General features: G+C 42.6%; 2 protein-coding genes and 3 non-coding genes across 7 annotated transcripts in view; 4 read left to right on the top strand and 1 right to left on the bottom strand.

Annotated features, from left to right (window-relative positions):
* Positions 1-6,218, top strand: part of tex10 (testis expressed 10) — a 16,202-nt gene extending 9,984 nt beyond the window's left edge. For all 3 annotated transcript variants that reach the window (XM_087848175.1, XM_087848176.1, XM_087848174.1), the window contains exons 11-16: positions 2,250-2,427; positions 3,195-3,417; positions 4,879-4,959; positions 5,195-5,379; positions 5,459-5,669; positions 5,768-6,218. In XM_087848175.1, the coding sequence (XP_087704301.1) occupies positions 2,250-2,427; positions 3,195-3,417; positions 4,879-4,959; positions 5,195-5,379; positions 5,459-5,669; positions 5,768-5,890 (1,001 nt within the window). In that variant the 3' untranslated portion in view covers positions 5,891-6,218. The remainder of the gene's footprint in view (positions 1-2,249; positions 2,428-3,194; positions 3,418-4,878; positions 4,960-5,194; positions 5,380-5,458; positions 5,670-5,767) is intronic.
* Positions 6,219-6,229: 11 nt separating this feature from the next.
* invs (inversin) overlaps positions 6,230-26,167 on the bottom strand; it is a 33,157-nt gene continuing 13,219 nt past the window's right edge. The window contains exons 10-19 of the mRNA XM_006801320.2: positions 25,546-25,701; positions 25,310-25,431; positions 23,198-23,305; positions 22,983-23,089; positions 22,683-22,892; positions 20,151-20,362; positions 18,163-18,730; positions 17,189-17,340; positions 7,073-7,159; positions 6,230-6,990 (exon numbers count right to left, since the gene is read on the bottom strand). Coding sequence (XP_006801383.1) covers positions 6,875-6,990; positions 7,073-7,159; positions 17,189-17,340; positions 18,163-18,730; positions 20,151-20,362; positions 22,683-22,892; positions 22,983-23,089; positions 23,198-23,305; positions 25,310-25,431; positions 25,546-25,701 — 1,838 coding nt within the window. The 3' untranslated portion in view covers positions 6,230-6,874. The remainder of the gene's footprint in view (positions 6,991-7,072; positions 7,160-17,188; positions 17,341-18,162; positions 18,731-20,150; positions 20,363-22,682; positions 22,893-22,982; positions 23,090-23,197; positions 23,306-25,309; positions 25,432-25,545; positions 25,702-26,167) is intronic.
* On the top strand, positions 8,573-8,645 carry trnat-ugu (transfer RNA threonine (anticodon UGU)). The gene has a single exon. It is a non-coding gene; the product is annotated as a tRNA-Thr (tRNA).
* On the top strand, positions 10,529-10,601 carry trnat-ugu (transfer RNA threonine (anticodon UGU)). The gene has a single exon. It is a non-coding gene; the product is annotated as a tRNA-Thr (tRNA).
* On the top strand, positions 12,763-12,835 carry trnat-ugu (transfer RNA threonine (anticodon UGU)). The gene has a single exon. It is a non-coding gene; the product is annotated as a tRNA-Thr (tRNA).

Here is a 26,167-nt window from a genome sequence, read left to right as displayed (position 1 = left end):
ATTAACATTTGAAATGATGAAGGCACTTGAAAAGTAACACAAAATTATCTGCTGTTCCAGACAAACAAAAACTTTTCAGAAGTGCTTAAGGTTTTGTGAGGGCACAAAACCCTGTTTAGTCTTTCCCTCCCAGGCTTCTGATTGGCCAACATTTTGTTTTTAGCGTTTACATGTGGACGGAGATATTTTTTTCAAAACTGCACATTTGGATGGGATTTTTAATTTTTTTTTATTGTTTTTTTTTAAGGAAACAGAAAATTTCCTTTACAAAAATACCCGTGTACATGTGGATGTAGCCTATGTTCCAAATTAGAGATCAGCAGGTATGAAATAACAGTCTACTGAATCAATTTTCTGAAAAATAATATCACTGTTGCGCGTAAAGATCTTTTCAGATCACGAAAGTTTTTGACTTTTTTTTTTGTTTGTGTCTTTATGTAAGTATGTAAGGCCTATCCTGGGGTGAACCCCTCCCCCCCAAATCATCTGGATGGGAATATGTTACCCTAAAACCTGTATATACCTTTCAGCGTTGATTGTCCCTTTCCACATGTGCAAACTGCCATACCATCAGAGATGCTGGCTTTTAAACTGAGCACTGACAACAAGACAGATTATCCCTCTCCTCTTTATTTTGACGGACATGGTGTCCATTTTTTTTTTTTTTTTTTTTTTATCTAACCACTGGACTCTTTTCCTCTTTGGATCGGTCCATCTTAAAAGACTGCAGTGTTTGTAGATCATCTGCACATATGCATGACAGAGCCTTAACCTGCACTTGTGGACAGTGAACTGTGTTCTTAGACAAAGATTTCTGGAAGTGTTCCTGAGCCGGTGCAATCATTTCCATGATGGAATCACACCTGAGAGCACGGGCCTCCAATATAAACAAACGTAGTAATTTAACGTTGAGGAACATTTTTCTGAAATTTTTCCAGTTTGTAGACATAGGGTTGTTTTTTTCCAGGTTGATGAACCTCTGCCTCTCTGAGAGGCTCTTTTTTTTTTATACCAAATCATATTACTGACCTGTTGTTAGTTTCTCCATGTGTGTTTTTTTTTTTTTGTTTGTTTGTTTTTTTTTGTTCCTCAGACCAAATGGTGGAGAGGTATTTAAGCCCTAGTGGGAGTTGTCCCTTAAGAAGGCTGTTGAGCATGTGTCTCATCACATGAGCCAAGGTGTGGAAAAGGGTGTGGGGTCATTATCAACACAGGTTTCGGGTGAAACACTCATGTGACTTATTGAGATCAATTGATGCAAGATGTGAGTGGGCGTTAAGGTGCCTGGGAAGTGATCTCAAAACTGGATTGTAGGTGGCAGCGGTTCATGTCGCAAGCCACCACCGCTGTTCAAGGATGGCCGTTCACAGTGGACATAGATGGCTTCTTTCACTCCTCTTTCAAACCATCTGTCTTTATCCAAAATGTGAACATAGGCATCCTCGAAGGAGTTTTTATTTTTACAGTTTAACCCTGTTCTATAAAAAATACAAATTCTTGCAGCTCTTGATCGACTTTAGTTCACTTGAACTTATGTGTGTGTAAAAGACCAAACTGAGGGAAGAACACTCTGAGGTTATAGACACTTCACAACCAGGGAAAAATACTGTAGGTGTAGAAATGCATTAATTTGCAATCAGAGGTTGGAATCACAAAATTAACCTAAAAGAAGTGTAGAAGCTTTTTTTTCTGTCATTTTCCTTATATTCATATGTTGCATGCATAGGTCTAGCAAAGGTATACAGACCTCCAAAAATCTGTGACTCTCTAGCTAGAGTAGTTCCCATAGGAGGCACTATAACGCTGTGTTAGCCACCCCAGGCAACTTTGTACATTGCTGGAAACCCGTCCATAAGAACAGCTCAGAGAATGGCCAGATAGTTAGATAGCTGGTGTGTAACAGAGGGAGTTGGGAAGGGGAGGGGGGGGGGGGGGGGGGGGTTCTGATAGAAACTGCCGCAGAGCCAGCAATTCACCATCACAAGACTCCTTTTGTCTGAGAGCTTCTGACATCAGCATGTGCGTCAGAGACGGGCAGAACACCACACACACAGACGCATTATCTGAGCCAATACTGTAGTAGTTATGTCTTTCGTCTGTCTCTTTTACTGGTCCCAACATAGTCTGGTTTTCCAAGTATTGGTCCTAATTTTCCAGATAGAGCTCCTCGTTAAATCCCCACAGGGTGCACGGCATTGCTGTCTCTCCATAATTACAAGTGACTTGTGCGTCTCTATTTGTCTGTGAAGATCCACAGGATGGGGTCGTGGTGCTCTTACCATCAGAGTCCCAGCAGCGAATGGTGCAGCTGCTCTACTTCCTCCCCAAGATGTCCCAGCCTCTTCTGGCCAATCTGAGCAGCTGCTGCACTGCTGGACGAATCTCTGCCGGCCTCGCCGCTTCTCTGATTCGTATCATACATCTTAGGTGAGCTTTCAGACCCGCTTTGGAAAGCACATGAACCCAGTTGTGTTTGACAGCAGATGGTTGCTGGCACACAGGCACACAAACGACGCTCTGCCTGATCACCATCAGATGGCAGTGTTGTTCTTTCACAGACAAATCAGTGACAGCTTTTATGATCTATTACCTGCTTGTTGACATAAACTGAGATGAATATTCTGTATTTTTGATATTCAACTTCCTTATGACAATTAAACCACTTTTTTATTATATTTTGTTCTATTATCATCCCCAGTTAACCTTTCTCTGTGATGATTTGTGTGTGCTGCCATGTTTGACCTTATTCTTATGTCAGTGGGGCAGTGTTATACAAATTTTGAGTGGTGGGAGTACTGAGTTTATATGGGATGGAGTGTGCGTATGGGTGTGTGTGTGTCTCGAATGTTGTACAAAGAGCTCTTTTTGAGGCTGGAATGCAGGATCGTCATGGAGTATTGAGAAGATGGTCTGCATGTGTCTCCCGGGCTTTATGAAACACCCTGTTATTCACACACATTTCTCACTGTTGCAAATCTATATTCCCACACAGGGCAAGGAAGAAGTTTTCATAATTATATTTCAGTGTGCTGTTATTCTTAATATTCTTGAAAATAGAAGAACACTGAAATCAAATCATGAATAATCCTAAAGTGTTTGAAATGTGAGAACTTTCAAAATTTACAAAGCCTGAGATTCAAATCACAATTCAGGGTTTTTGATTGTGTAACATGATCACTGATTATGTTCTCCAGGTCCCCTCTGAGCAGCTGGACAGCTGGGAGCCAGGAAGCGGCTTTGCAGCACGTGGACTATTTCAGCTTCCTGTTCTCCACCCTCATAGGCTTCTCGTCCGAACAGCTCGCCTCCCTGCAGGAGGCAGAGGATGACAGTGTCCTGCCTCCCGCCGCTCTTTCACCTCTCAGCCTCTACCCCACCCCGCTAGAGCAGTTCACACACCACTGGGACATTGTTGAGGTGTGTTCACTGTTCACCTTTTTAATCCCACACTGAAACCCTTACATTTAACATTAGAAATAAATCTGGAGGAGACCCAGACTTGCAGGTGAATGAAGGGGTAGAAAAGACATTGTTTTGATATTCTGGACACAGCTGTGGTCTGTCGGTCCCCCCGGTCTCTCTCTGTCTCTCCTATAGAGCTCAGAGGGTGGAAGCTTTATCGTTGCACTCTGGCTGAGAGGGGAGCGTTTATCGCGTTGCGCAGGTTGGAGATGCGTGGTTATCGGGCATAGTGGATATGCACAAATGCTAATGAGAGCCCATGGCATGATGGGAGAGTGACATTTCTGCACAGAAATTACCGTTAACGTAACTGTGCCCTGGGGCAAGAGTGTGTGAGCAAGTGGGGGGCTTATAATCACTAATTCAGCTCCTCAATTAAGGTCTCAGATCCTACCTCTCTCATCTCCCTGTCTGAGTCAATCACAGGGAAGTAGAAGGAAGGGGGAGCGGAGGGGGATGCTTGGTGAGGATGGAAGGAAGGGGGGGTGGCATTAAGGACGGACTGTGTCAACTCCAGTTCGGCTAATGAGATGGGATTGTTTTTAATGACGGCGAGAATGCCAACAGGTGCACCGTTCAGACACCCACCGGCTCACACACACGCACCTAAATTTGATAAAAGTTAATGAGAAATTTGATTTGGATTTCAAGTTAATGACGGAAAGCTGAGCCTTATTTTTCACTTTTAAAAAGTTAGTGGCATGTCGGTGGTTTAGGCCTGAAACCACTCGCTTGCTGACAATCTGGAAAGTGAAAATAGTGAAACTGAAACTAAAAGTAATTTGTATGTCACATCTTTGGTAGTCAAGTGACAATCGGGAATATTGCATTCTTTCTGTATGCTTTCTTTTTTTATGGGCCACCATGGAGTTAAATTATTTTTAAAAATAAGTTGGGAGGAGGTAACAAGGGCAGTGCACACTGTTATTTGGAAGAGAGAGTAATTTTTCTTTTTTGTACAATTATGAGCAGTTTACCTGTCAAAGATAAATACTTATTAAGGATTTTAGCAGTAACCTGTAAAATGTTGAAATCTGAACCCCCAGCTGAGAATAAATGGATTGCCATAGTGAGTAATATTCAAGAAACTGAGAGAATGACTTTTTATTCAAATATTATGGGCTGATCAATTTACAATAAACTGGGAGAAACTGGTGTATGTAATCCAGTTACATACCTAGTTTTCTTCTTCCTGTTTTTGTGAAGAATGCAACAAAATAAAAAGTTGTTTGTTTTTTTTTTAAAGATAAAATAAGAGCAGAAAATCTGTTAACACCGGAGCATCTGTTTTAGAGCTCGTGTGGTTACATATCTGCAGTCAGATTCCTCAGTCACACATTCAGACTTTGAAATCATTGCATCGGTGAGACACATGTATGGATATGGTCATAACCAAAATAACTGTTTGATTTATAGGAAGTGTGCCACTGTCTGGAAACTCTGGGCTCAAAGTCTCAGTGCTTTGACATCTTACAAACTGGCATTTGCAACTACCTGGTAAGAGACTGTTGTTATTAAGCATGCAGTAAATCAGACTGATTTTTTTTTTACGTAAAGTTTGTTTATTGCTGTTTTACTTTATTTATACTTTTGGTGTGTGTGTGTGTGTGTGTGTGTCTGTCTGTGTGTCTGTCTGTCTGTCTGTCTCTCTCTCTCTGTCTGTCTCTCTCTCTCTCTCTCTGTCTCTCTCTCTGTCTGTCTCTCTGTCTCTGTCTCTCTCTCTCTCTCTCAGACCAAGTTAGGGGTGGTTTCCGACAGCATGGCGGCCGGGCTGCTGAGAGCTGTATCCAGACTGCTGGATCTCTCAGTCCTGCCCCTTGAGCCCGTGTTGCGCTTCTTGTCACAGTGCTGCCTCAGCCTGTTGTCGTTGCTCCTCACCCTGCAGCAGGAGGCACCTACTGAAACCGACCACAAAAGGTGTATTTGAAACTCTTTCAGTGATCTGTGCTGATTGATTTTGATCGAATGTGTTAACACCCTTGCTTGACATTTGCAGGGAAGCAATTTGGGGTGCTTGCGTGACAGCGCTGAGCAGCATTCCTCGCTTGCTGCGGGTTGTCCTGCAGTCGTTGCGCGTTGCCAATCTGAACGAGGAGGAGCTGCCTCAGCTCGGACAGATTCTCTCCATGCTGCTGCAGCACACGTCGCTCCACAGCCAGCTGCTGGCCAACACCACTCTGCTGCAAGAAATCCTCCAGCACCTCACGGTAAACGCGCCCACACAGATGCAGGCATATTCAATTGAAGGCATTTGAATGACACGGTTGGAGATTGATCACCTGATTACTTTGTGCGTGTGTTTCAGAGGTTCTCCCGGGGTGCAACCAGGGAGCAGTGGCTGACAGACCTGCTCTACTGTTACAGCGTCACCGTGGCTCACGGCTCGTCTGCTCACCGTGGTAATCTGGGCCTTCGAGACATATACTAACGGATGCGCCCAACAGTACGTGGTGTATTGCTCAGTTTAGCCTCCCAAACATGTTACAGTCACAATGACAACACGCAGGGCTCAGTAGTGACAAGTACACATGATCACACTTTCATACAGAAGACAATGAGAACTTTTTTTTTTTTTTTTTTTTAAGTACTCCACATTCTTGTTCTTTCTTTCTTCTTTACTGTTTTATTCACAGCCCTGGTAACTGTGTATTCTGTTTTGTGAGTGTTAATACTGAACGGTCGTCCAGTGGCTACTTAAGTGACTTTGTATTAAAAGGAGTGGTGGGTAAGCAGAATAAAGGCAAAATGAAGTTAAATCAGAGGACTCTTTCTTTTGTTTTAGTTTTTATTTTTCACATTTTTTTTAATAACACATTTTTAAAACATCCAGTATATATTTATAAAAGTACATAATAAAGATTGTTCTGTGCAAATAAAAAAGAACAGCAAAAACAGCATAGTTCACAAATAATACTTTTGAGAGGGAAAGCACATTAAGACTAGAGTGTGTGTGTGTGTGTGTGTGTGTGTGTGTGTGTGTGTGTGTGTGTGTGTGTGTGTGTGTGTGTGTGTGTGTGTGTGTGTGTGTGTGTGTGTGTGTGTGTGTGTGTGTGTGTGTGTGTGTGTGTGTCGGTGGCTGCAGGTGGGCTATCTCTATGACTGGCTGTTGATAGACTGCCTCATTCTCCACAACGGGAGGAAAGGTTATCTCAGTGTGTGTGCGACAGCGACGGAGAAGGAGAGAGATGGAGTGTGTATGTGTTCCTTCCACAATGGATGAAAGGTTATCTTTTACACACACACCATTTTCTGTAGACTTAACCCCACCCTGTGAGGTCATGGCTCTGATGTCATATGGCTTAATTTTAGAAATCTTGGCACATTGAGTGAACAATGCGTAGAGTAATTCTATAGAGGCAAGACTACCAGCCAGCTGAGAAAACATCAAAGAACATGAAGTGTGTGTGTGTTTTCAATGTTTTCCCCGGCCTCGTGTCCCCTGTCCTGCGCTATGTGGTCTCAGGTGGTAAGAGTAGAGCTTGGCTTGATTCATGGTGTCAGTCAAAGGCACACAGTCTATACCGCTCACTAAAAAAGAAAAGCATTTAATAACTTTTGTAGAAACTTGTACTTGATAAATAAAGGTGTGTTTGTGTGCACAGGCACTTACACTGGCTCTGGGTGCGTTGAGGGATGTCCAAGAGCAGCTGAGACTGAGAGTCCCGAAATGAACGCCCTCGTCTGGACTTTGAGTTGCCTAAAGGGCAGTAGAGTAAAGAGCTGATGAAATTAAGCTGTCCAGCTACATAATGTGAATGGTTTCTGAACACAGGTAGTTGATGTTGGATACCAAAGCCTGGGGCGCTCCTTTAACTGGTTGATCTAGTCCAGGGCTCACACCCATGCTTGTTCTGTTGTCCGGTTGTCTTTATGTAGTGTATCCATGGGTGTTACTTCAGCAAAGGCCCTATAGCTCAGTGGTTAGAGCACTGGAGCAAATGTTTTGGTCCTGTAAATAAATATTTTTTACAGGACCAAGGTTGCCAGACCCTTAGTGGAATGTGCACACAGGCCAGCAAGAGGCTTAAGACCCCTACTAGAATAGGCCTGGGGAATTGCTCCAACTATCCAGTGGGAAAGGCGCTCTTTAGGCACATATGTGGTTTAGCCCAAGATACAAACAGCTGGTCACTTTGTCTAAAACTCTGGGTTCTGTCCATATGAACACGCAGAGCACAGACTGGAAACAAGGTATGCAGCCGCTGTGGCATACCTATTTGGGGAGAACTCATTTCACAATCTCTACACTGAAAGAGCGAGGATTTCTCCTACAAACTTAGCTGAAGCTAAAACAATCAATAGAGCTGTCTTCAAGCACAGAAATTTTACCTTCTTGGCTGAAACCATCCCCATGGTAACAATCTGAGACAGGAAATCTTGTTTCTTACACTCGTGGAGCACAAATAAACAGTCTGGAGAGACTCTCACATGATGGTGGCCGTCACAGTGAGGGTCTAGTCCCTGTGATCCTACCCACTTCTGAAAGTCCCATGTTCAGTGGCATCGTCACTACAGAGGAAGCTAGCAGCCTCTGGGACTGTTTGAGGATAACTTGTGTTGCCTCTGCAAAACAGTGCTAGGGATGACTGTATGGCCAATGTTCTCTATGAGGACAGAAATGCTCTCACCCAGAGACGTCTAGACCTGAGCCCTATGAAAGTAGTGCGTTGAGTAGGTCTCAGCGTGCTCTTTTCCACATTGGCTGGAGGCAGTTGGGGGCTGCCACCAGCCAGTCGTTGAAGTATGTGGCTACCCGAAAGCCTTTTCCCTGAGCAGGGTCACTGCTGCCTCGGTGCATTTTACAAACACCCTTGTGAGAGGCCAAAAGGCAGGACCACAAACTCATATGCTATCTCCTGGAAAGCAAATCTTAGATACTTTCTGTGTGGGGGATATATGAGGATGTGGAAATAAACGTACCACAGTAAAGTGTGGGTGAAATTAAGGTTCCCAGCAATGCAATGTGAATGGTCTCTGAACACAAGGCAGCTAGTGTTGGATACTAAAGCCCTGGGCACTCCTTTAACTGGTTGATCAAGTTCAGAGTGCACACTTGAGCTATGCTCCGGTTGTCTTTATGTAGTGTATCCATGGGTGTGATGTCAGCAAAGGCCCTATAGCTCAGTGGTTAGAGCACTGGTCTTGTAAACCAGGGGTCGCGAGTTCAAATCTCGCTGGGGCCTAGTAAATGTTTTGGTCTTCCTCTAGGTGGACACATAAGCCCCTTTTCCCTTAGAACCTACTCAGATCAACTCGGAACGACTGGTTTTCCATTACAATCAAGTACCACAGAAAGTGCGTTGTTGTCATCATAGCAACTGCAAAGGTGGATGTCGAGGTGACTGTATACCTGCTGCTCGGTCTGTGACTTTTTGTTAGAGTTGGGGACAACAGCGTTAATTTTTCAGTGGGAGAAATGTTTCGTCACTCATCCAAGGGATTTTTTTCAGTCTCAGTCGACTTCAGGTTTCCCCAACCTTATAAATAGTAGATTGCACAATAACTGAAACCAGCCCACTGAATGAACGATGGGCTGTGAGGTCAGTTCCTTGATTATTAATATGCAAATTGTCATGCCCATTGATCAACAACCAGTTCAAAGCCAATTCATTGATCAAAGACCACAGATCAATGACCATGAGTACCATTCACAGAGAGTTGGGGAATGGCTGCAATCACAGCATTGTAAGATGGCGAAAGATGTACCATTAGGTCCCCTCCTCGATTCAGAGATGGTCTTTCCCTTTTCACGTAAATGGCCTCCTTGACTCTCCACTCAAACCAGCATTCCTACTTGTCCAGGATGTGTACATCCTCATCATTGAAAGAATGTCCACTGGTCTGTGGGTGTAAATAGACTGCGGAGTCCTAGCCTGATGAGTTAGCTCTTATGTGTTATGCCATTTGCTTTGCCAGAGATTGTTTGGTTTCCCCGATGTATAAATCCTGGCAATCCTCCTGGCACTTAGCAGCATATAATATATTACTCTGTTTGTGTCGGGGGACCTGATCCTTGGGGTGGACCAATTTGTGGTGCAGCGTGTTTTGGGGTTTAAAAGCCACAGAGACTCTGTATATGTGGTTTAGCCCAAGATACAAACAGCTGGTCACTTTGTCTAAAACACTGGGTTCTGTCCATATGAATACGCAGAGCACAGACTGGAAACAAGGTATGCAGCCGCTGTTGCTCCTCTTAAGAGAAAGGCAGCGGGTAAAAGGCTGGCAGTTCCATAGGGGAAAATATCCCAATAACTTTTGGGAAAAAGGTGGTGTTGAGTGGCATACTGACCTTCCTATTATAAGGGGAGCACTGAATGCACAACCTCTACACCGAGGGCGCGTGGATTTTTCCTACAAGCTTAGCTGAAGCTAAAACAATCAATACAGCTGTCTTAAAGGACAGAATTTTTACCTTCTTGGCTGAAACCATCCTGGGGAAAAAGTCTAGGGAGACTCTCACATGACGGTGGCCATCACAGTGAAGGTCTAGTCCCTGTAAGACCACCCACCTCTGAAAGCCTCATGTCCAGTGGCATCGTCACTATAGAGGAAGCTAGCAGGCCTAGCAGTATCTGGCACAGTTTTAGGATAACTCGTATTGCCTCTGCGAAACAGTGCTAGGGTGTATAAAAGCATTTGAGTGACAAGCCACCCCCTGGCAGTTGGGGGCTGCCACCAGCCAGTCGTTGAAGTATGTGGCTACCCGAAAGCCTTTTCCCTGAGCAGGGTCACTGCTGCCTCGGTGCATTTTACAAACACCCTTGTGAGAGGCCAAAAGGCAGGACCACAAACTCATATGCTATCTCCTGGAAAGCAAATCTTAGATACTTTCTGTGTGGGGGATATATGAGGATGTGGAAATAAACGTACCACAGTAAAGTGTGGGTGAAATTAAGGTTCCCAGCAATGCAATGTGAATGGTCTCTGAACACAAGGCAGCTAGTGTTGGATACTAAAGCCCTGGGCACTCCTTTAACTGGTTGATCAAGTTCAGAGTGCACACCCACACTTGAGCTATGCTCCGGTTGTCTTTATGTAGTGTATCCATGGGTGTGATGTCAGCAAAGGCCCTATAGCTCAGTGGTTAGAGCACTGGTCTTGTAAACCAGGGGTCGCGAGTTCAAATCTCGCTGGGGCCTAGTAAATGTTTTGGTCCTCCTCTAGGTGGACACATAAGCCCCTTTTCCCTTAGAACCTACTCAGATCAACTCGGAACGACTGGTTTTCCATTACAATCAAGTACCACAGAAAGTGCGTTGTTGTCATCATAGCAACTGCGCTGCGCATCCCATGACGTAATTGGTATGCGTAACAAACGCTACAGCAAAGGTGGACGTCGAGGTGACTGTATACCTGCTGCTCGGTCCGTGACCTTTTGTTAGAGTTGGGGACAACAGCGTTAATTTTTGTAGCCATTTCTCTCGGGTTTCAAAAATGGTGGTTTTGAGTTTCATAAACGAGATGCTCTAATCACTCACCGAGCCTTTACAGGCTGGCTAAGTGTCAGGAGAGGCTAGGGCCTCCCTATATAATAGGCTGACATAGCGTCAGATGTAATTCAAAACAAGCCCACCTTTTCCTCACTTCCCTAGCAAAGAGGGTGGTCTGGTGAAATACTCGCTCATACTACTCATAGAACCGGGGTTATAGACATAACCTTAAGTTCTCTTTCATAGCATTCATTTTGTGTCACACTAGGGGGACAAATACTAACTTCCGGATTGCCAGACATGCATGTTTAGAAGACAACTGTCCCCAGTAGTACTTCACAGGGAAGAAGCTCCCAGCTGTGAAGAACATGCACTGAGGACTGAATGCGCCTGGTTAGGTGCTCTTATATCTAGCCTGTAAAACCTAGCAAATGCGTGAGGTGAGGCCCAGGATGCAGCTGCACACATCGCCTGGACAGAAACTCCTTTAAAAAGAGTCTTGATGCATTCTTAATCATCCAGGTAATTAAATCTCAAAAGGTTGATTCTGTTCATCTGGACGTAGCGTTGTCAGAGGGAGAAATGTTTCGTCACTCATCCAAGTGATTTTTTCAGTCTCAGTAGACAGCAGGTTTCCCCAACCTTATAAATAGTAGATTGCACAATAACTGAAACCAGCCAACTGAATGAACAATGGGCTGTGAGGTCAGTTCCTTGATCATTAATATGCAAATTATCATGCCCATTGATCAACAACCAGTTCAAAGCCAATTCATTGATCAAAGACCACAGATCAATGGCCATGAGTACCATTCACAGGGAGTTGGGGAATGGCTGCAATCACAGCATTGTAAGATGGCAAAAGATGTACCATTAGGTCACCTCCTTGATTCAGAGATGGTCTTTCCCTTTTCACATAAATGGCCTCCTTGACTCTCCACTCAAACCAGTGTTCCTACCTGTCCAGGATGTGTACATCCTCATCATTGAAAGAGTGTCCACTGGTCTGTAGGTGTAAATAGACTGCGGAGTCCTAGCCTGACGAGTACTACTTTAGAACCGGGATTATAAACATAACCTTAAGTTCTCTTTCATAGCATTCATTTTGTGTCACACTAGGGGGACAAATACTAATTCCCGGATTGCCAGACATGCCTGTTAAGAAGACAACTGTCCCCAGTAGTACTTCACAGGGAAGAAGCTCCCACCTGTGAAGTCTCATGTCCAGTGGCATCGTCACTACAGAGGAAGCTATAGCTGCTAAGCTATCAGGCCTAGCAGCCTCTTGCACTGTTTGAGGCTAACTTGTGTTGCCTCTGTGAAACTGTGCTAGGGATGGCTCTATGGCATTAAGATAGAAATGCTCTCACCCGGAGAAGTCTAGACCTGAGCCCTATGAAAGTAGATGGTCTCAATGTACTCTCTTTTACTAGGTAGAGGATCATCAGGGGGTCCTTTGTCCCTCTTTGGGGGACCCACTGGGTTTAAATCTGGGACTCTCCAGCATTTGGATGAGAGGTGAAACATCTTCAAGCAACTTAAAGAAGTCCAGACGCTTTTCTTTCCAAGCTCCTTAGACTACTCTCTTCCACGTTTATCTGAAAGCCCAAATTCCCCGGGTGGTGTATAAAAGCATTTGAGTGACAAGCCACCCCCTGGTAGTTGGGGGCTGCCACCAGCCTGTTGTCGAATATGTGGCTAACCGAAAGCCTTTTCCCTGAGCAGGGCCACTGCTGCCAAGGTGCATTTTACAAAACACCCTTGTAAGAGGCACTCCTTTAACTGGCTGACCAAGTTCAGTTCACTCCCATGTTTGTGCAATGGTCTGATTGTCTATATGTAGTGTATCCATGGGTGTTACTTCAGCAAAGGCCCTATAGCTCAGTGGTTAGAGCACTGGTCTTGTAAACCAGGGGTCGCGAGTTCAAATCTCGCTGGGGCCTAGTAAATGTTTTTTATACCCCCCCATCCTCCTTTAGGTGGACACATAAGCCCCTTTTCCATTAGAACCTACTCAGATCAACTCGCCACAGCTTGCCACGATTTGGATCGACAGCCTTTACTGTTAGCTAAATGATGCCCATGTTATATAGGCCTCCCTATATAATAGGCTGACATAGCGTCAGATGTAATTCAAAACAAGCCCACCTCTTCCTCACTTCCCTAGCAAAGAGGGTGGTTTGGTGAGACACTCGCTCATGCTACTCAGAGAACCAGGGGTAAATACATAACCTGAAGCTCTCTTTCATACCATTAATTTTGTGTTTCACTATGAGAGAAATAGCAATTTAGTTAGTATTTTGTGCTTAGAAATATTAACTCCCAGATTGCCAGACAAGAAGACAACTGTCCCCAATAGCACTTCACAGGGGAGAAGCTCCCACCTGGGAAGAACCTGCACTGAGGACTAAATGTGCCAGGTTTGGTCCTGTTACATCTTGCCCATAAAACTGAGCAAATGTGAAGATCCCTGCTAATATAGGCCAGGGCAATTGCTCCTACTATGCAGTGGGAAAGGCGCTGTTTAGACATAGGCTTTCACATATTTGGTTTCCTTTGTGCTCTCAGTAGACCTAACCACTATCTACCAATATAAAGCCATCACCACCTATTTATGTGCAGGCTAACATAAAAGTTTCAATTTTTTTAATCGCAAGTTGTAGACTTCTTCCAAGAAATACCTGGAAGTCAGCCAAATACAGGTTAATCACTTTGCAACCCCATTTTCTGGGCTTGTAGGTCATAGTTTTAAAGGACAGGTCAGGGAGTGGCACAGTGGCCCAGGACAGAATTGAGTTTTTTTTCTCATTGAGCTCCACTTGTTGTATGCTTACTACTCCACTTTTCATATGTACACTCTTTAGGGAGGGTGGGGTTTGCAGTTTCACTTGCCCACTTATTCTAAGGTGACTCCAGGACAGATTTTTACAAATTTCCTTTATAAGATCTAAGGATTGAGACCAGCTCTAGGACTCTGTGGCGGGGTTTGTGTCCACTCAAAGAATTCAACTGGGGAGCTTTCATGTATAAGAGAAATGCATTAACCACTACCAGTCTTGTTGTCTGGCACGTTTAAAATAATATTTAAACACATAAGTTTTTTATATTAGCAAATTAAACAAGTAATAATTTTTTTTTATCTGTGATGAAAACAAGATCTTGTTTTGACACAGATTTTTTAGATATAAGAGTGTTGGAAAGCTATTTTAAAAAATGGTTTATAATAATTAAGTGTGCAGGTGATAGCGTCCACAGTTCATACATCTGTCTACTTCAAGATACGAGAGACGGAGTAATAAAATGACTCTCGTGTGTGTGTTTTGGGGGGGTTGTTAATGTGTGTGTTCAGCAGATAGCTCTACGCAGTCGTCTGACATTCCCCCTGACAGCTCTGAACTTTTCACAGTGCCAGCACTGTCAGGTAGAGAGGGAGGAGAGGCGAGAAGGGGGAGGGGAAAACAACGTCAGAAGACCGGGTCGGACCGTGAGCAGAGAGGCTGTGCGGGCTTCTGTGTTTTGGCGCAGCAAGGCTTCTGTCTGTCCTCCCATCATCACCTGGTGATGTGTTAAGAAGGTCAGGCCTGTCTGTGAGGGCGAAACCTTACCAGAGGTTCCACACGGGAAACCAGGCTGATACCATCCTGGCGTGTGGATTGAAGCATCAGCCAGACATTACAGTGTTTCTTACACAGCTGGATTTGTAACTTCTTCTTCTTTTAATCTTACAAAATCTTCAAATGTTAAAGCTTTAATTCATGCTGCACATCCTACTCATTGATTTCTCAGCCACTATTTTCTGCTAACTTAACCGAACACAATTTCAAGGTTTAGCCAATTAAAAACATTCCTAATAAGCATATTTAACTCAGGAGTTGCAGCGTGCACGAGCTGCTTTAAAACTGCAAAGGGTCAGTGCACACCAAGAGTTCATCTACAACTTGTAGAGTTAAAATTAAAGCTGCTTTTCTCACACTTCATATCCATTGTTTCTAATGTGGCAAAGTTGCAGGTGATAATAATGTTTATTAGCATGGCTGTCTTTTGGCCATTATTGCTTGTTTACAAACCGCAAGGTGCCTGCTTCTGTTAAGAGTGCTTTCCCAGCATCCTCATTTCCTATCATCTCTTTGCTCGCATGACAACACTCCTCCCCCAAAAAGTGTTTTTTGTGTTTTGGTGTGCACTCAGGCAGACTCACAGGTCACAGTGTTGCATTTGTTGAGCATTTCAGCCACTAGAAACATTAAAACCTAATGTTTGGAAATTGAAAAGTCATTATTTCAGCGGTGAGCCATCATCCTGATTAATCCAATATTACATTACCAGAGCAATTAAGTGCAGCATTGCTCTCAAAGGCTGTTTAGTCTAAAATAGCTCTGCTCAGTTTTCATGCTTCTCCTTTTTCAGAGTTCAGTGGAATGTCACAGGATCGACCACACATTTTTAAATAGATGTGAGAGAAAGATATATTAAATATATATGAAATATATTATGAAATTCTTTATGGCAAAGATTGAACAAGGTGCTGGAAACATTTCTTAGAGATTTTTGGACCATATTGACACGACAGCACGGCACAGTTCTTGTAAACGTGTCCACGATGGGAATCTCCTGTTCCACCACATCCCAAAGGTGCTCTATTGTATTGAGATGTGGTGACTGTAGTGGTTTCTGAGTACAGTGAACTTACTATTTGGTTCAAGAAACCAGTTTAAGATGGTTTGGTCTTTGTGAAACGGTGGATTATCTTGCTGGAAGCAGCCATCAGAAGTCATAAAGGGATGGACACAGTCAGCAACAACACTCAGGTAAGATGCAGCATTTAAATGATGCTCACTTGATACTAAGGGGTCCAAAGTGTGTCAAGAAAATATCACCCACATCACAAACAAGAGCAGCTTGAACCAGTGATATGAGGTAGGATGGACCTGTGCTTCCATGCTGTTTATGCCAAATTCTGATCCTACCATCTGAATGTCACAGCAGAAACCAAGATTCACTGGACCAGGCACTGCATGTTGTGTGCTCAGAGGTGCTCTTCTGCCTCTTCTTCTACCTTGACTATAATGAGTAGTTAACTGAGTTACTGTTGCCTCTGGGCATTCTCCTCTATGAAAGCCAGTTTCTGCCACTAAAAAAAAAGTATCCATAACTCGAAATATCGACTTATTAACTCAAAATTTCAACTTATTTTCTTGAAATTTTGACTTATTAACTCGAAATTTTAAGAAAAGTAACTCGATATTTTGAGTTATCTCTGCCATCAATAATCTACGTGGACTGCACACTCAAAACCAGATCGCAACAAACTGGCGCTTTCAAGAGTACGTTTGCTGATAGTAACACCATGTGATTCAGCTCATAACACAAGCATTTTATCATTTGTGAAGCTACGCTGAAAATAATCAGCAATTTGTGCATTCATGACTGGCTGTAATACTGGTAGCTTAACTGTAGCATTTGTAGCTGAGGGCTTCTGCTTCCGGGTAACAAGGAAATTACGTCATTCATGTAGTTACTGATTATTAACTCAAACTTTTGAGAAAAGTCAACATTTCAAGCTACTTTTTTCAAAATTTCAAATTAATAAGTCGAAATTTTGAGTTCATAAGTCGAAATTTTGAGAAAGATAACTCGAAATTTAAAGTTATGGATATTTTTTTTTTTTTTTTTTAGTGGTGGAAACGGGCTTCCATACTCCTCTGACCTCTGGCATCAACAAGGGATTTCAAACTAGAGAACTGCTGCTCACTGGATGTCTTTTTCTTTTCCAGTCCATTCAGAGATGATTGTGTGGGAAAATCCCAGAAGATCTGCATTTTCTTTAACACTCAGTCACACTTTCTGTCATTCAACATTTATAAGATATTGCTTACGGTCTGTTCTATACACCTTGATTTGAAGCTTCATCTGCTTTTAATACCACTTTTAATTAAGACGGGCAGATGCTCAATTCCTTAAACATCTTTAATAACATCACTGTTTCTCACTCATTACCTGACTGTTTCCTCTCTGACTTACAGTTTTGATCAAGTGACAATGATATTAAAACTCTCTGATCCATAGAAAAGAAGGCTTTTCATTCATTTTACCCTTACAGTTTGACCTGCCGTATTTTGATGATCAGTTTCATCTTAACCAGGTCATTTTGACCACATCTACAAGCCGAAATACACTGAATCGCAGGTGTGTGATTGCCTGATTAGATATTTACATTAATGAGCAGGTGTGCCTAATAAAGTGTCTGGTGAGTGTAAATAAAGCAATAGTTTGGGGCAGTATGCTGGTGATCTTACCGTAGATGCTTTGTAGCACAGAGCTCTTACTCTGTGTTAGCTTAGCAGGTTGAGCTCTGATTTCCACCTTCTTCCTGTTATGGGTGTAGTTTGAATGTCTGGACTCCACCTCTTCATGGGCTTTTACCTCCATCCGTCTGCGTGCACAAAACCTGCCAACACACATCCACACAAACACATGCACGCAGTTCTATAAAAATCATCTCTAACAGCGTTCAAAGCTTTAAAAGCTGGCAAGTCCTTGCACTAATTCTCACTAAGCATAAACAAAGTAAACAGTTTACTCAAGGAAATTAATAGGCAACATATACACAATATAACTGTGAAGCTGAGGAGAAACAGAGGGCCTCCTGCAGTGGACTGGCATCCACTAAGAGAAACGCAGTGTGTGCAAGACGGAGAGAAAAGCAACGAGAGGCTTCTGGTAGCTATTAGAGCAGCCCGGCTGAACTTTTAGCCTCTTGTTAAAATACTATGAAACTTCTAGATTACAGCCTTTCTGTCCCACATCTTCTTGTCTCAACCCTCTCCCACGCTCTCCCCCCCACTGCTCCACTGTGCATGGCATCCAGACTAAAGACGGGGGTGGGAAAGTATTCGCAAGGGGCCACATGTGGGTGCCACATGGCACTGTCCCAAAATTTTGAATGCTAAATGCGGTCTGAATCGCTTCAAAAAATTCATTTGTCCCAGCATCGATCAAGCATTTAAATAACAGTTTTAAAGATTATCTGCAATGTTTGTATTGAATGTTGTGATAGACCCCTTTTTTAAATCTATTTATTAATTTCTCTTTTCTTTTAATGTTTATTGACTCTTAGTGAAGGCAGCTTCTGTGACGGCACTTGAGTCCACAAAAAATTTGCCTAAGGGGACAATAAAGTGTGCCTTATGATATCATACTGCACTGCCAATCTCCCACAACCCTCCTGGTACAAACACAAACATGTTCAAGGAGAAAAATGTAAACTCGCCTTCTCCAGGCACGCTGGATGATGCGTGCAGCCTCGTTTCTCCTCCTGCGATGCTCCTTGTTGTACTCCCTGTGTGCGCGTGTTGACATTGGTGCGTGTGCGGCAGATTGAGCCTTTCTTGGGGGGCTTTTGTGATCTACAGATGAACTCCTTCTTAATGAGGCTGAGCGAATTTGGTCTTTGGTTGTGGCCTTCTCTGAAGTACGCTCCTTATGTCGTCTGTGTTTTTGTGGAGAGGTGTGGGCATCGGTAATTGCCCGGGCAGTCTGCACGCTCATGTGAGCATTACTCTTTTTTAGAGGCGTGCAGTCTCTTCTACCGGCCTCAGTTTGGTCCACAGAGGAGACCGCTGTGGAAGGACTGGGTGAGTTTGACAAAAGTCGTTCCTTGAATTTGGGCATGGAGGGAGGTGTGGGTCTGAAGCCGGAAGGGGAGAGAAGTTCTGTCAGCCTTGTGGTCTGCAGAGCATCGGGGGAAGCATCACAGCTCACATGACTGCAGCCCAAAGCTTCAGGACAATCATGCGGTTCAGCTTCTTTACCTCTTCTAGAGGACCTGCTTTTGTGAGCTGGTTGGAGTGGAGTTGAAATGAAAAAATAAAGATCATGTAAATGAACAAAACACCACTGTCTGTACTGTTTAGTCAAGATGAATGCATTTTCTCAATCAAAAGTTAATTTTAAACACCTAAAAAGTGTTTAAAATGAGTGTTTAAAAGTACACCTCTGTGCAATATCAATTTAAAGTCAATGATTCAAAATGCATTATTTCACAGAGTTAAATACTCCAGACTAAACTGACTATAAAGGCTGCTGACCAACTAAATTGAGTCCACCTCTGATTTCTAGTTAGTTAATTGGATGAATGAGTTTATTAAATTAGCTTTGAAGACTGGAACTTCTCTCATTTTGGATCTGATGTGCTGTGCATATCTGTATATTTGCATCATGATTATACAAAATAATTTTTTTAGAGGAATTAAAAAATCAGATTGTCATCAAAAAGATGGTAAAGGACACAGGAAGATAAGCGAGCCACTAAAAATCAGCAAAGACTGAGCTGCAGCTGCAGAAAAGAACAGAACGAGCCACGAGGACCACTAATCAGAAGTGTGGTGTAGTGGTTGTCCACAGACAGCGTGCTACTAAACAGCTTTGAAAGTAATTCAGACACAAGGGAGTCAAAGCTTTGTTGACAGTTTGGACAGTGTAAAGGACTGTCTACGATGGAGTCCAGCAAGTTCACTGCAAACCTGAGCGGGAAACTCAAAGGCAGTGGTTTGATGATATCAGACTCCATGATAGCAACAAGTATTACAGAAAATTGTCAAAATAAATGAGCCAAATATTCCTGCATCACAAAGATCCAAAGCACACTGGCAGAATCGGTGTAAAGTAAAAACTGGCCAAATGTGTTGCATGGCTTGAATCTAACAGAACACAGTTGAGGTATGAAGATGAAAAGCAGAGGAGCACAATCCTTTCCGCAAAGACCAGCTGAAAAAAACGTCCCAGGAGAATGGCAGAATATATCCTCAAATAAGTATGCAACAGTGACATCCACCATTCTGAAGAGGATTCAGTGTCTCATAAAAAACAAAGGCAGACTTACAAAGTACTGATAAAACACTTTTACTGACTTCTGTTGCAGTGTGGTTTATATTTTTATCTATCTATCCATCCATCCATCCACTGCCGTTTATCCTTTTTTAGGGTCGCGGGGGACGCTGGAGCCTATCCCAGCTGTCCTAGGGTAAGAGGCAGGGTACACCCTGGACAGGTTGCCAGTCTGTCGCAGGGCTAACACATAGACAGAGACATTCACTCCCGCATTCACACCTTTTGTTTGTTTTTTAACAGGGTAAAATAAAGACAAGGGATGTGATTATGGTTAGTTATTAAAGCGATACTGCACAGGCGTGTCCTCACTTGTAAGCGCATTAACACTTACACTTCAGACTAAATTTAAGGATTTCTGTATTTTTGTACCTCTGTGTCTCTCCTCTTTGCTCTTAGTGCGTTCAGCTTTGGATGATTTCTTTGTTTCCACAGACGAATCATTCATGGATAAGTCCTCTATAATGCTCACTAAGGACAGCTTTTCTTGCTCTGCTTTCACGGGTGAAACCCTCCGTTTCTCTGCTGTGGCCCCTGAAATTTGCTGCACGGCTTCTCTCCTCCGCTGTTCCTCTTCTCGCTTTCTAAACACAAAGAAAACCAGGCAAAAAATGCAAAATAAATGCAGAGTTATGATGTACTGACATGTTTTTTAAGGGGGTGGTCATTGTGGGCTATACTGATGCTAATCAGGCATATACATATATATATATATATATATATATATATACACACACACACACACATATCTATATATATATATATATATATATATACACACACACACACATATCTATATATATATATATATATATATATATACACACACACATATATATATATATATATATATATATATATATATATATATATATATATATATATATATATATATATATATTAATGTTGACGGGCACTGTGATGTGTTGACACATTAAAATTGAAGCTGTTTGAATACACCTTTAGAAGAAACCTCATCATTTGGTACAGGCAGTATTGTAGGTTTCTGGTTATTTTCTAGCTCTGGACCTTTTTTTAAGAACATTCCTGGACGTCTTCTATACAGCTTGAATATAATCTGATAAGGATATTAGCTTATCATAGTAATATGTGGAAAAAAAGCTTTGCTTAAAAGGCATGTCTAAATAAAACTGCCTGCTTGGATTACCATAAAAACCTGAAGTCAATGTGCCCTCTGAAAACAAATTTACTTGTCAAAAGTGTTGTTTAAGAGAATAAAGATGAGACTGGTGAGCAAATGGCAGAAGAAGAACGAGTCGGAAGAGGCAGACAGAGAGGAGACGTATGTGTGTGCTGGGCTGACAGAAAGAAAGATAGATATGGAGAGAGTGTGACTGCTTCAAAGGCAAAGTAAATGTAATTTGCGAGACACAGTGTGAGACAAACAGAGGGATGTCAGTGAGTAACTTCTAATGAATATAAACATCATGAAGCCATGTAATCAGTGATTACAGCTTAAGTGTGTGGTGGTTCTGGGTTTGTCTGGGCAACCAAATGTTAACCAAACCAAATGTGTTAATGTTCACTAAATAATAATATTTTCAATTCAATTCAGTCAGACACCTGTTTATATTGTAGGGTAAAGACCCTACAATGTTACAGAGAGAAGTCTCATGAGCCCCTATGAGTAAGGACTTGGCGATGGAGGGGAGGAAAAACTTCCTTTTCACAGGAAAAAAAACATCTGGCAAACCCGGGCTCAGGGAGGAGTAGCCATCTACTGTGATCGGTTGGGGTTAGGGCGAAGAGCTCAAAGGGAGACAGGACAAAAGAGTTTAATACTGATGGCCAACAGTGCTACCCCTCAGCCTCCTAGGAGATGTAGCTTTGGTATAAGTGTGAAACTCCTAGGTGACTTCCTTCTTCAGTTATTACATTCACAAGATTTTCAGAAAACTTGACCTCTGAGTTTGAGGTGAAGCTCCCTCGGATTTGAACTCATCCAAGAGTTTTAGGAGATCCACCTATGATGTTAATTTGAAAATCTTATGTCACCTCATTTTCGATTTATCATATTCATAAACTTGGGTGTCCCTCAGCTTTTCACAGAAATACAACAGAGGCATGCAGATGCATGCTCCATGTATCCTTAACATATACCTATGGGGCTTGATATTTCAGATTGATTATATGAGTAGAAAGATTCAAGAAGCTAACATGGGAAAAATATGTTAGTACACTCACTGCAGCATTCTGGATCATCCTTTCAGGGTGTTTTAAGACAGCCTGATAATAATAAATTCCAATAGTAAAGCCTGTATGTTTAATATGCGCACTGAAGGACATATCTTGGTCAAAAATAACTCCAAGATTCCTCAAAGTGTTATTGCAAGGCAAGATCATACCATCCAGTGAAGAGGTCAGATCTTTATGTCTTTAAGACATGCTTGTAGTTTAACTAGTTGCTGTGTGTCACCTAGCTTCATAGACAAATATAGCTGGGTATCATCTGCATAGCAATGAAAATATTCGATGTATGTAATGTTTTCTCATAATGCTTTCTAAGGGAAGCATGTATAATATAAACAGTATTGGTCCCAGCACAGGACCCTGTGGAACTCCCTCAATAACCTTTGTGTTTGAAGAAGACTCCCCATCTACATGAACAAATTTGAGTCTGTCAGACAGATATGATTGTAACCCCTGCGGTGTATTTCTTTAATACTGTGTATTCTAACCCATGTATACAATATTATGGTCAACAGTGTCAAATGCTGCACTGAGGCCTAGCAGAACAAGCACAGACATGAGTCCACTGTCAGATGCCATATGGAGATCATTGCTTGGCTCTGTTAACGCTGGTTAATAAAAGCTAGTTATGCCAATTCCTTCACTTTACCATTATACCTATAACTCTGGCATGACCCTATATGTGTCTCTCACTTGGCTGCATCCTTGCGCAGTTGCTCGTGTCGCATGAGGAGCTGCTTTCTCTCCCTGAAGGCCTTGCGAACAGTGTAGCCCTTGTAGACCGCCTGGATTGAGGCGGCAGCGATGTCCTGGATAGCTGCTATGGACAGAGCACCATGCTCCAGCATGAACTGAGTCACCTCACTGTGCCCCCCCAGCAGAGCATAGTCCAGAGGGGTGTACCTGCACAGCATAAACAGTGTGATTCATACATCTATTTTCCTACTTTTTAAGCTTCACCTCGGCTGCTTTCATTGTGGTCTCAGTCCTCACCTCTCCTCACTGTGCTCCATTTGATTGGGAAAGGCATTGTAGCCCAGCAGCAGTTTCACAGCGTCAAGGTAGCCATTGTTACATGACCAGTGGAGAGCGGTCCGGCCCTGGACCCCCATAAAGAAAAAAACAGCATTAACGTTGTATGTTTAAACCTTACAAAAAAAAAAGTCAGACATGAAAGCGTATTCAAGCAAATACAGGCAATTTCTTACCTCCTTGTCCTGTATATTAGGATCAGCGTGGTTCTCCATGAGAACAGCCATGCAGGTGATGTAACCACCGTAAGCTGCGCACTGCAGTGGAGTCCTTCCTGCATGATCCTGCAAAAAGTTTACACAGCAGATCAGAAGTTTTGGAGCTACGACATAGACAGCTTTGAAGTTCACAATGATCGGCCATATGCTTTGCGCTGGACACGAGAATCTAAACTGTTTTTGGTCATTAATGAGGACAAAATCCAAAATTCATGTTCAGTATGTAACTAGGAAATCACTCGGTGCTGTATTAGATTATCCATAACAATGTTGTTTTATGATTATTAACCAGAGATAGTTTCTGTTGCTCTAGAGAACGGAACACACAGGTGAAACACTACCAAATAAAAGCAGTTTAAATGAAATAGAAGTAACTGTAAAAAATCTATGACTAAATGTTTCCAATTGACCATGAAAATTTAATATGACACACTACTGCAGCAGCACGTTGGCTTTGGTTAAACTTTATTGCATTTTGCTGCAGGGCTGAGGTAGAGGGTGAGTGGTCACGCTTCATATTAAAGAAAAAAACATCCTTTCATCCCCTATGTTCACTGTAACCTTTTATTAACCTGTAATTTTAAACTGAATTTGGACGATTTAATCCTAATGGTTACTTTATCAGTTATAGTTATCTAGTGTGTGAAGGAGGCTATCAGTAGGCTGAAACAAAATGAACCTATCAGAGAGATAGCAAAAACTTTAGTAGAAGCCAAATCAGAAACCTGGTACATTCTTAAAAAGAATGGTGTAGTGGTTAACATATAAATTAGACACCTGAAGGGTTGCTGGTTAGATTGCAGTCGGAGACACAAATCCCTTTTGGGGTTGTGTCAGGAAGGGCATCTGGTGTTCCACTCTACCAAATCAAACTTGCAGAGATACCCATTTTGGCATGGCTGCCATCTTGTGAAACACCAAAAGGACTAAAAACTAGAGTGTGTGATGAGGATTATTTCCAGGATTAAGAAAAACAACTTTACAACACCTATCTGAGTCAAGAACACACTTGACGAGGTAGGAGTATAACTTTCCAAGTCCACAATTGAAAGACACCCTTTATGAGTATGAAGACAGAGGGTGTACAACAAGGTGCAAACCATTGGTTACACTCACAAACAAGGAGGTCTGATTACACTTTGCAAGAAAACTATCTAAAAGAGCCAAAACAGTTCTGGAAGAATTCTAGGATGGATGAAAGCAAGATGAACTTGTACTAGAATGATGTGAAGAGAAAAGTCTGGAAAAAGAGAGAAACAACTCATGATCTAAAGCATACCACATCATCTGTCAAACATGGCAGAGGCAATGTTATGGTATGGGCATGTATGATCCAGAGGAACTGGGTCACTAGTGTTCATTGACGATCTGGCTGCTGATAGAAGTTGCAGGATGAACAGTAAAGTGTACTCTTTGCTTAGATTCAGCCAAATGCTGTCAACTGATCAGACACACTTCACACTGCAAATGGATAATGACCCAGTTATTTAATGGAGAGACTGACAAACAAGCAGCAAATCTGGTGGATGCAAAGAAGGTCTGGCAGATCATCATAGGAGAGGAAACACAACATGTCTATGGCTTTTGTTTGTTTTCAAGCCTTTAAATAGTCTTACCCCACCCTAACTAAGCTCTTACATGTGCACTCACCATCCTGGTTGCTCAGATCAGCTGATCAGCTGCTCCTAGATAATGTGAGGGCACAGCAAAAGTTCAGAGGAAACAGATCTTTTGCTGTGGCAGCACCTAAGTTGTGGAATTCGCTGCCACTGCATATTAGACAGGCTTCTGCACTGTCCATTTTGAGTCACTTCTTAAAACCTACCTCTTTTCACTTTCCACAGTGTGAGAGGTGATTTTTCATTGTTTTAATTGTTTTTGTATTAATGGTTTTGTATATTTATTCTGTTCTTAAGCACTTTGGTCAGCACTTGCTGTTTCAAATCTCTTTATAAATAAGACAGCTTAGCTTAGCTAGGCTTCTATACTTTAGACACCCATTGCCTACAAATGATTTTCATCCAAGTATTAAAAACAACTACTCCCTTAGTGAAATATGTTTATGCATACCTGTACATTAGGACTTATCCCATTCTCCATCAGTATCTGACAAACTTCAGCATTTCCTCCTAGAGCTGCCCAGTGTAGAGCAGTGTGACCATCTACGTCCACCAGGTCAACACGTGCAGAACCTTTATTCAAAACATTCGCATGACTACAAAGACCACAGGAAAACTGAAAAAGGAAATAAGACTTTCCCAAAATTACTGAGAAAGTGTAACTAACATATGTTAATGAACACCCACCTTTGATCAGTGTTAGTATGACATCTCTGTGTCCCATCTCACAGGCACGAAACAGTGGTGTGTGTTTCATGACATCCAGAGAGTCAACCATTGCGCCCTTCTCCAAAAGCAGCTTCACTGTGCTCTCATGGCCTGACAGGGAGGCCGCATGGAGCGCTGTTTAAAGACACGCACACACACACACACACACATGCACAAGATAAAATATGATGTCCTGAATCACTCCTCAGGTCTGTCCCTTCTTTTTCTCCACATCACTCCTTTGACTGATGCTCCTGTTTGGGCTGTGGCTAAAGCCTGGTCAGTGAAGGGTTAAACAGGGGGAGACATTTAATGAGGAGTGGTGCACTTAATCCTCCTTGTGGAAATCCCCCCTTGCCCTCACTCCAGTCCCCAGACAGTACAGACTGGAGTCAAGTGCATGGAAGTGATTCGGTCATTTACACTGCCCTTCACACTGTCTAATTAACATGATTCAACCGTTGCATGTAATTCATGCATAAACAATGACCGTCGAGCAGAGGGGCTATCGCCATGGAGATTATAGGTTCAAATAGCCCCGGGGGGTCAAAGCGTGGCGGGAAGTCATGTGCGCCTGCATGTATGTGTGTTTGTCAAAGGA

This window comes from Neolamprologus brichardi, chromosome 11 (genome assembly GCF_056152115.1).
Source record: "Neolamprologus brichardi isolate AB-2024 chromosome 11, ASM5615211v1, whole genome shotgun sequence".
Taxonomy (NCBI): domain Eukaryota; kingdom Metazoa; phylum Chordata; class Actinopteri; order Cichliformes; family Cichlidae; genus Neolamprologus; species Neolamprologus brichardi.
This window is presented reverse-complemented; position numbering and strand designations above follow the sequence as displayed.